The sequence below is a fragment of the Ursus maritimus genome, unplaced genomic scaffold (genome assembly GCF_017311325.1).
Source record: "Ursus maritimus isolate PB19 unplaced genomic scaffold, ASM1731132v1 scaffold_32, whole genome shotgun sequence".
NCBI lineage: Eukaryota > Metazoa > Chordata > Mammalia > Carnivora > Ursidae > Ursus > Ursus maritimus.
The window spans coordinates 21,623,462-21,633,937 of record NW_024425786.1 but is presented as its reverse complement, the minus strand read 5'-3'; the positions used below and the strand labels follow the sequence as shown (position 1 = coordinate 21,633,937).

The window sequence follows — 10,476 nt, the reverse complement described above, 5'->3', positions numbered from 1 at the left end:
CACACACACACACACACACACACACAAATGCACACACAACTGCAGGAAGAAAAAAATCCAAATAATTGTCAAACCCCCAAATCTGTTCCCAGAGAGGGAGGACAGGGGAAGAGGCTTGGAAGGACACCCTTTTCCTAGCTCTTCCAAATCGAGGCTTCTCAGCGCTGGAAGGGTATTTGAGATCTTCTGGTCCAATTTACAGTCAAGGAAGCAGAGAGGAGAAGCACCGTGAGCTGATGACAGAGCCGGGGAGGGGAGGCTTGCAGGCCCCCGTCAGCGGTGTGGACAGCGGAGAACTCAGTGGGCCTGGTTTCTGATGCTCACGCTGTGCCCTCTTCCTCACCCCCCCCTTCATTCCACAGCTGTCAGCTTCGGGAGCGGGTAGCTCTTTCGGCAGGACAGCTGGCCACTGGAAAGCGAGCTCATGTTACAGGCTGTTTGATGTGAGCTGGATTCCTGACCTCACCACTCCTGGCAGCACAGCCCTGGCCTAGGCACCAACGAGCAAGCCCCATCCTTTCAGACCCTATGCCCACAGGCCGGAAGTGTGCTCCTGAGACAGGACCATCCTTTCCCCCAGGCCCGTCCCGCGTCCCACCTGAGCTCTTCCTGTCCCTCTCCAGAGAGAGCTGCCTCATGGTTAGTAACAGACTCACCTAAGTATTAAGTGAAAAATGCACACATCTGAAATCAGTTCAAACCAACCGAGTGTGTCTAAAACAAGGCTCAGCCAGTAGAGGCTTTGGACACATGCGCTGGCTCTGGGGAGCAGGGGTTTTAGACTTCTCTCTTTCACTCACAGCTCTGGAGCCCCTGAGACTGCTGACTGTGAGCCACTGTCGATCTCCTGAAGTTCACTTCTGTCCCACCATAGATTCTAAGAACTTTCAGGCAGATGTGTTTGGGGGACGCCAGTTGGAAGGTCAGGAAGCACTACTGAATAAAAATGCCCCCAGATCTACCAGGAATGATGGAATTGGGCCCATCAGTCAGTCCCATTTTCAAAACCAAGCAAAAAAAATTAAAAAAAAAAAAAGTAAAATAAACCCACAACCCACCACAAAAAACAAGCCTACAACCCCTGAAAGACCTCAGATGGCGAGCGGGAATGAGCGAGCTGGTGTCTGTGCTCCCTGTCGTGTGGGGTTCTGTGGGAAGGATGGCCCCTCAAAGTCAATTCCCTTGCTCCAGAAGGGTGTCTGCAGGCAGGTACCGGTCAGGAGAAGAAAGGTCAAGGAACGTACCCTCCTCTCTGAGCCACATTTCTGATCATCCCAGGATTAAAGAAAAAGGCCCAGGGCTGGTCACCTGGAAATACTTCTCAGCGGGATCTGACTGACGTAAACTCCACCATTCCCCTGGGTGAAGTACGCGTTCCCAGAACTAAAAACCTTTTTTTTTTTTTAAAAAACCTCATCAACTTTCCTTGCCCAAATCACCACTAAAAATGTGCCATTAGAGCTTTTGGCCAAAAGTGCCTGTTTTTCTGTGAGTTTTGGTCTCCTGAGATGGGAGGCGGGGGGGCCCTTAGCAGAACCCCTGCTTCTGATGAGGTAAAAGGGGAGGGAGGGCAGGAAGGTGAAGGCCACGGATTTGTTCAAACATTCACAGTATCAGATATATCTGAAACAACTTCTTATGTCTTTGATCTAAAGAAGCTCCAAAAAGAAAGAACAGGAGGAAAGAAGGAAAAACAATACTACATTCTTAGCAAAGATCTCTGCCTCACCAAAACCACCCTCGACAAAGGACAGGGATGTTTCCCTGGGGTGTGTGGATCAGGACGGCTGCCCTGCCTCACATGGTAAAGTCACAACACTGGCTCTGAGAAAGGGCTGGCTCATGAAGTTTCTGCTGACATCAAAAGGGTATAAAACTAGGGGAGGGGCAGGGAAGCCCCATTAAGCTGGCTTTGGCCCCCAACACAGCCGACAGTGTCTTTGGAGGATTTCCCCAAGAATTCTGTAGACCCGTCAGTATCTGGGTTGGAAATAAATGGGAAGAGGCTTAGGTTGAAGGGGTTCCAAACCACCCCATAAAAAAACAAAAAGCTCTTTAAAAACAGTCCATAGAGTGAAAAGTTGAACAATTTCTGGTATCACAATATAGAAAAAGGTATTAAAAGAATCAGTGATGTCTAGAAGACTCTCTCGGTATAAACTCCAAATAGAAAACAAAATTAATTTTCTGGTGGTTTAGAGTAATTTTGAAAGCCTGACATCTGACTATTGCAGGAAGCTTCTTTTATCATTTTGCTGGTTTTCTCGTGGATGGGAGACAGGCAGGGAGTTGGGGTGGGATGGTTCCTAGAGGAAAGAAAGCAAACTTTTTAAATCCTGCAAAAAGAAGACAGCCACCCAGTCCCAGTGCCAAGTGCTTGTGGTCCCAGGTGCCAAGCAGGGCCCGAGCAGTTTTACTGAGGAGCCCAGTCCTCCCTGGTGATTGATGCCTTTTTTGAGTCACTTGTAAACTACTTCTAGGCGTAAATTTATCTGGACTCCTGGCTCCCCAAAAGTAGCTACCCTGCCTCCAATTCTCGAGTCTGGCCTCCGAGCTTCAGCCCTCTCTCCCCTATCCCCCGAGCCCTCATTTCTAGACAGCCAGGTCCTGCTTTTCTTGGTTTTGTTCTCCTCCTCGGCCCTCTCAGGTTTAGACTCAGAGATACCTGTGACAGCAGAGAGCCTTCATGTTAGTAAGTCCCAGTGTGGACGCCTCTGGGGCTGTTCCTGTTCAGGGCTCTCTGAGGCTGGGAACGTGAACACCTTCCACACCACTTAAGAAAAGCCCATACCTGAGCTCATTCCTCAGAGATTTCGGTCTCCTGATGGACGACCACCTTGGTCACTGACATGTCTGGGTGCTGCTCCTTTGCCTCCTTGATGGCCTGGACGAGGACCTGAGAAAGACAGAAACCGTGCCCGTGAGGCAGAAAGCAGCCTGACTGGTGAAGGAAGGCAGGGGTCTCAGGATATCATTTCTCTGGCAAATGCAATCTTTCTGTCTGCAGTCCCAGGGCCGCATTTAGGCTGAGCGAGTTGATAACAGCCTTCCCTCCTCTGTCCTGCGGAGGGAGGCTCCTGGACTGCAAACACGGAGATGGGGGAGGCTAGAGCTGTCTTTAAGGGATCACAAAGGGATTTCAGGGGTGACGGCGGTACCTGCTGGGCGGGTCTGGGAGGAGTCACACAAGGAGTGAGTATGAAGGACAAAGCAAAATCTGTGTTCACTGCAGGGTCACCCTGCAGGCTTCCATTCAGAACTGAAGAGGGAAACAGAGAAGCACGCTACAAAAAGGAAGAGATCTCTTTGGCTAATGGAGAGGGAAGTAAGGAAGGAAGAGTGAGACGGCCTATTACATGCCATGCACTGGCCTAAGCACATTATTATTACTATTATTATTATTATTATTATTATTATTTACTTAATCTTCAGAACAACTCAATGAATTAGGGTAGTAGCATTGTTTCCATTTTTTTTTTTTTAAGTAAGCTGCACCCAACATGGGGCTCAAACTCATAACCCTGAGATCAAGAATCACAGGCTCCACCGATTGAGCCAGCCGGGCCCTCCTCATTGTTTCCATTTTATAGATAAGGAAACTGAGGTTCAGTGGGTAAATAAGTGGCTAATGTTTCACAGCTAGTAAGTAATGCAGCAGGGATTTTAACTGCAATCTCTAAGGCTTTCTTCTTCACTACCCTGTCCTTTAGTTTTGGGGAGACCCTGTATTAGCATCTGGAGGAGTTTCGGTCATTTTAGAAGAGCTAAATGATGCCGAGGGAAGTCAGAGCAACGACACCACTTCTCTCATTGGGCGGCAGGTCTCTGAGCCTCAGGCTCCCAGCACCAAGGTGGAAGATCCTCTGGGGAATGGTGACATGCGGATTCTCAAGAGACATGCCCTCCACCAAAAAGGACTCTAGCTAGATCTGACCACCTGACTGTTGACCCTGGCTCCTAAGAACTACCTCCAGGAGGAACAAAGGAAGAAAGGAAATTCCTCTTTTGCTCTCCTGACTCCACGAAAGCCATTCTTAGAACTGCCACCTCTATAGGCCCCTGGTCATTCTCCCCAATCCTTTTTGCCCAACCCACCTACTCGTGTGTCAAGGCCCAGCCCAAGCCCTCTCTTGATTACTCTGCCTACACGGATCTCTCAAGGAAAGCCTGCACCACACTACCTCTTAAAGTGCCTCCCACCCACCCGGAGTACGCCACATCTTAGCCCTTCCAGCATCCCTCATACCCCGGACAACGGGGGACATAGGAGCATCTCTCTGAGCGATCAAGTGTGTGTGTCACAACAACCCTGAAAGAAATCTATGATTATCTTAATCTTACAGGTGGCAAAACTACAGCTCAGAGAAGTAAAATAACTTGCTCGAGGGCACACAACCAGTAAGTTGCGGAATCAAGAGTCAACCCACGGCTGTCTCACTCCAAACCCCACACCTTCCGGCCCCACGGTTCTGGCTGTCCAGCACCAACTGAGCACACAGCAGGGGTCAACCAGACCAAGGAGGTGGGTGCAGGCTGGTAGCACAGCAGGATCTAATGAGCTGGGGGCAAACAGGCTGCAAGGCCTACCTGCTGGGGTTTGCAGCCTTGTTGCCGGGACCCTGAGCCTGTGTTCTCAGCTGAGAGTCTCAACCCTGCTACCAAGGGAACTGCCAGCAGTGCGGCTCAGGTTTTCCTTTTTTTTTAAGGCACTCAACATATCAGCATAAAGGCCACGGAATCATTGCTTCAGCACTGCTGTCAATGATTCCAGAAGCATTTGCATGCAGTCCCTTCCACCCCCTCTTCTCTGCAGCTTCACTGTTCTAACCTCACCCAGCAGAGAACTGGGAGCATTAATCCCGACCTTATTATTTGTTAATTGCTTGCGGCACAAAATTAGCACCTAATTAATATAGAACCATAGAATTTTAGTGCTCAGAAGGGCCCAGAAATTATCTAGATCACCCTACTCTCTTTTAGGAGACAAAAAAGAATCAGAGGTAGCGTGGTTTGCCCAAGGTCGCACAGTTAGTTAGCAACAATCTAGGACAGACTTGAAGTCAAGGCTCCTGTGTGCAGTCTACCTCACTCTGCTTCCCTCGCCGCCTCTGTGGGCAAGGCTCACCCCCTCCTTTGGTCTTGCTCTCTTCTTCTGTCTCCAGCACAGGTTTAGGTACACACTATCCCCTGAACAGCAACGGCTCCACCCACCCAGAGCCCACCATGTACCTCACACCATATATACCACACCCCATGATTCTCACAACAGCCTTGAGAGGAAGCTGCCATACGCCCATCTTAAAGATGGGGAAATGGAGGCCTAGGAAGTTAAGAGCTAGAATATGGGGAGACCTAGGATTTGAACCCAAGCCTTTTGAGTCTAAGACCCACGTTCTTTCTATTACACTTCACGCTCCCCCCGCTTGCAGCCCCCATCCCACAGGCCTCCGTGGTCTGATTCCCTTCACCCTTCTCATTTAGGCACTAGAGTAGCCCAGGGGGCTCCTGGGGATGAAGCCGGCAGAGGTGTCTTCTGAAAGCCAACTCCTGGATCCATCCATTTTTCCACCCAGACACCTCTTCCGTGCCCAGAATCTCTTCAGCAGTCCCACCTGATCATGGTCAATATCGGCATCTCCTGTGATCACAATTCTCTTCTCAATCCGGGTCTCTGAAATCCCACCTTTTACGGTCTGAAACCAAAGAGAGGTGGTCACATGAGAAAGAAAGGAAAGGAGGAAGGGGGAAACAAACAGTAAAAGATTATTCTGAAAGCTCTACTTCAAAAATTCATCTGCTGCTGGGTACTGCGCAGAATAGCTTTCTTACCCACTTGTCCCAACTCTTGGCTGCACCTGCTAAAACGAGCACACCTCTAGTCCCGTGGATTGCTAACATCTTTAACAAGCAAAACGGAGAGTCACACATCTCTATTTATTTTTCCCTTTCTCTTCCTCCCAAACATCACAGAAATTCAGCGAGTAAACAAACCAGACAGGTGTTTCTTTTTGCTCTTTTCCTGTACATTTTGATTATTTTCAAGAGGAAACTCAGGAGACTATGAACAAAAATGTCACGCAGCTTGAAACCGGGCTTTTTATTTTCAAGCACTTTTGTATCGTTGATATCAAAAGATCCTCAAATAATCCCCTCAGAGTGGGCTGGTTTCCCTAACTGACAGATGAGGATGGCCAAGGTCTAGACACATTAAGTAACTAGCTTCCAGTCCTCCGTATATTGATAACAGAGCTTGGTCAGAAATCTGGATTTCTTACTTACAAGAAAATATATTTTCCTCTAGTGCTGCAACAAACATGGACTATCTCTGATTTTCAGGGAGTAGTTCTAATATTAGATAATTTTTCCTGCTCGCCCCCATAAACAATATTCTAATAATTCTAATATTTCAGCATGCAAACTATAGTTCCCATGGCCTTGAAGCTGGACATGATATAAAAACTCTTTGTTGGGCCCTGAGTTCTGATTTTTGACTTGGAAAATATGGTTGCATAATAATACCAATGACACCTGTCCTTAAACTGACTTTTTACATTTACCTCCACAGCCAGATAGGAGAGTGACCAGAGAGATAGCTGGTTGTGTAAAGAGAACCACCACAGGTGACTTTATGAGACTACTAACGAGGCAAGGATGCCCTCAGGGCCCCCCTAGCTTTACTGCTGGGGAAGAAGCAGGGCCTTTCTACCTGTGACACTTGGAATCATTTGGCTCAGTAGGGAGGAGCTGAAAACCCTTGCTTCTAGACCAGGGTCCTTGCAGAGAGGCAGCAAGTGTGGCCTGCCCCTGAATTCCAGAAGGAAATTTTAACTGGTTTGTTACCTTGGTAATCTGAGTTGTGGTTGTGCTGCTTGTGGTCTCAGATGTGATGGTCTGAGCTGTCAGCAAGACTCCTGGGTCCAAGTCCCCATTGCTGTCATCAGTCTGCAGGAAAAAAAACACAACTCATCATCATGCCTCTCAGGAAGCCTGTGGGCAAATGTGGCAGGAGGTAGCTTTTCTCTTCGGCTGTACATCCGAGAGGAAAAACCCGATTCGCTTACAGTGACCACTTTATAAAGAAAACAATCCCCTGGCAGCAAGGCTCCTCCTAAGAACGCTGGATGGGTCCGTTTCCCTAGCACGGGGTCAGTGACAGGAGTGGGTCAGAAAGAGGAGGCAGGTCGCTAGCCGCAGGTCCAACAGGAGCGGCAATGACTGCACCCACGTGTACCACATTTTAGAGTTCACAAAGGGCTTTTTTGATGCCCACACAAGCCCTGTGAAATCAACAGTGAGGGCAGGGACTGATTAGCACTCCCAGGTAAGAAAACTCAGGCCCAGAGAAGGCGGATGATTTGCTCAAGGACTCAAAACTTGTAAGTGGAAGTTGTCCTCTCTACAAACCGGAAGCTCTTTACACACCACCCGAGGCAGGAAAAGTACAATCTCTTGTGTGCTAAGGTGTGGGTAGGTTCTGAATCACAGGGCGGAACTTTCTGGAAAGGACTGGGAAAGGTCCTTGTCAGGGCTCAAGGAGCTGGGGAATCTCAGGTTATCTTCTTTGAAGACTGAGACGTAAACCTGGAACCAATGCGGTAGGAAATGGGAGGAAACCTACATGACGTCGCAATGACATTCCTGACAACGACACTATTATTGAAATGGACCCTCCTGATTAGGGAGGGTTTAAAAGTATTTAGGATGCTGGGCTATGCAACTAATCTATACAGAGAACAAGGGCTGGGGTGACTTTTCGTTTCTCTAGAGCTCGCCATATTATGACCAAACCAAATGTATTATGATCAGGCTATGAAAGGACACCAGCAAAAAGGAAGAGAGATGCTTATCTGTAGTCACTGGGCTGGTAGCAGGACTCAGAGCTGCCAACAGTCCTGTGACTGGGAGGGAAACGAATGAGACTTAGGTGGATGGGGGCTGCCTAGAGCCAACACGCTGTCCAGAAAATAATGACCAGTTGGTTCTGGTATTGTACACGGGCTCAGAGGAAATTTAGAGAATTGCAGTTCTTTTCAAAAAGAACCCTGCAGTAAGAAAAAGTGTTACGTTACTATCTTTTCCTGCCCCCTTTATAGAAGTCATCTGTATCATAAGCAGAGGCCTCCAACTTTTTTCTTTTCTTTTTTTTTTTAAAGTTTGGTGTTCTTTTTGTTTTATTTTTTTTTAAGATTTTATTTATTTATTCGACAGAGATAGAGACAGCCAGCGAGAGAGGGAACACAAGCAGGGGGAGTGGGAGAGGAAGAAGCAGGCTCATAGCGGAGGAGCCTGATGTGGGGCTCGATCCCGTAACGCCAGGATCACGCCCTAAGCTGAAGGCAGACGCTTAACCGCTGTGCCACCCAGGCGCCCCCCTTCCAACTTTTTTCTAAACAGAACCACATTTCGCTGAGGCAGAACATTGAGATACGGGGGGTGGGAGACAGGAGGAGGAGAAGAGAATTAGGAAGAAGAGTCTCTGGCTGAGTTCCCTTCCAGGTAAGAATCTAGACCAAACGAAGAGAGGGGACATGACTATGACACCTAAATGTTACATGCACGCCAGCATCACGCTAGCTAGAGGACTACTAGTTCACTAACACTTCCTGCAGCCAAGACCCACCTACCTACCTTCGATTCAAACTCAGCGAATATTTACTGTACTCCTACTATGTGCCAAGCACAGATGCAAACTGTTTCCTCAATTCCACCTCCCAGAATCCGAAGCGGGTACTATTATTAGCCTCGCTGTGCAGTTGGCCCAGAGAAGTTACGTAAGTTGTCAAGGTTCTCTAGCTAATCAGTGTTTGAACTAGAACTCAGGGCAAGAAATTTTGTGTCTGAAGACTGAGGTTTGGGTCCCAGCTCAGACATAACTAGCGATGGGATGTCGGGCAAGTTATTCTGACGTCTCTGAGCTTTAGTTTTCTCATTTGCAATAGGCAGTACTGTCAGCTGGCTCTGCCCCGACCTTGGCATTGTTGTGAAGATCTAGAGATTGCGGAAGTTAAAGTACTTTCTACATTATTATAAGAATGTAAATTTGTGTGCCAGGAGGGCTACACTACTTTTTGAAGAGCTCCCCCTCTACTAAGTCGGTGACTCTTACCGTATTTTCCTACCTCCCACTACTCCCTCCCTCCCTGCTTTCTGTCTCTGAAGAAGTGGAAGATGGAGGACACACTGTTATGATTTCTGACTTACACTCTTCCCACATGTGGACTCTTTTCTGTGACCCTGTAACCAATGTTTCCTCAAAATGGTGGGGCGGCTTTGACAGTTGTTTATGAAGTTAAACATCCATTTATCCTATGATCCAGCAATTCCACTCTTAGGTGTTTACCCAGGATAAGTAAAAACATATGTCTACACAATGACTTGCACATGAATGTTCACAGAAGCTTTATTCACATTTGCTCCAAACTGGAATCAAACTCGAATGTCCATCAACAAAGGGAAGGATAAACAATTGTGCTACACTCATACAGTGGGATACCATTCGACAATAAAAAACAGTAAACTGCAGATTCTTATAATTTTGATGAATCTAAAAAAACATGTTCAGACACAAAAGTGTACTCCTGGATACTTCCATTTACATGGAGTCCAAGAACAGGCACAATAAGCTACGGTTACGGAAATCGAAGCAGCAGCTGCCTCGAGGGGCAGGTAGCAAGTACAAGAGGCTCTGAAGGAAGTTTCAGGATCAGTGTAAGTGTTCGGAATCCCAAATGTGTCTTGGTTACACAGGTACATACATTCGTCAAAATCAACCAAATGGGGGCGCCTGGGTAGCTCAGTCAGTTAAGCGTCTGCCTCCGGCTCAGGTCATGATCCCGGGGTCCTGGGATCGAATCCTGCATGGAGATCCCTGCTCAGGGGGGAGCCTGCTTCTCCCTCTGCCTGCTGCTCCCCCTGCTTGTGTGCTCTCTCTAATAAATAAGAAACTAAAATCTTTAAAAAAATAAAAGATAGGCATCATTAAAAAAAATCAATCAAACGGAACACGTAAAAAGGGTGCACTTCCCTGTATATAGATAGCCTTAACCTCAAGCATGCACACACGCACGTAAAACCTGTTCTGGTTCCCCATCTCCTCGCACCACATTCCCCAAAGTGTGGGACTGGTAGAATAATTAAAAAAAAAAAAAAAAAGGTTCCTGGGCTAACTTGTTTGGCAAGATAGTTAAAACAGAAGCAGAAATAGTTATAGTAAATAAGTAAGAACAATAGCAAATAGTTACCTGGCGTTTACTATGTGCCAGGAACATTTTTCTAGATATTATTTACACCGTGTTGCGCTCTGCCTTTTCATTTACCAGTGTATCATATCGATTATTTCCATCAGAGGCTTTTAAGGGCCGCATAGAATTACCTTAATTGGATGTACCACAATTTATTTAACTTGTTCCCTATTGATGGACACTTAGGTTTTCTCCATGGTGGTGACAACTTAATTTGAAATGCACATTAGTTTAT

At 47.3% G+C, this 10,476-nt stretch overlaps 1 protein-coding gene across 6 annotated transcripts in view; it reads right to left on the bottom strand.

The window, feature by feature from the left end:
* Nucleotides 1-10,476, bottom strand: part of EPB41 (erythrocyte membrane protein band 4.1) — a 192,485-nt gene continuing 182,009 nt past the window's right edge. For all 6 annotated transcript variants that reach the window (XM_008694501.2, XM_008694499.2, XM_008694500.2 and 3 more), the window contains 4 exons: nt 6,841-6,942; nt 5,613-5,693; nt 2,792-2,896; nt 1-2,306 (listed from right to left, as the gene is read on the bottom strand). In XM_008694501.2, the coding sequence (XP_008692723.1) occupies nt 2,798-2,896; nt 5,613-5,693; nt 6,841-6,942 (282 nt within the window). In that variant the 3' untranslated portion in view covers nt 1-2,306; nt 2,792-2,797. The remainder of the gene's footprint in view (nt 2,307-2,791; nt 2,897-5,612; nt 5,694-6,840; nt 6,943-10,476) is intronic.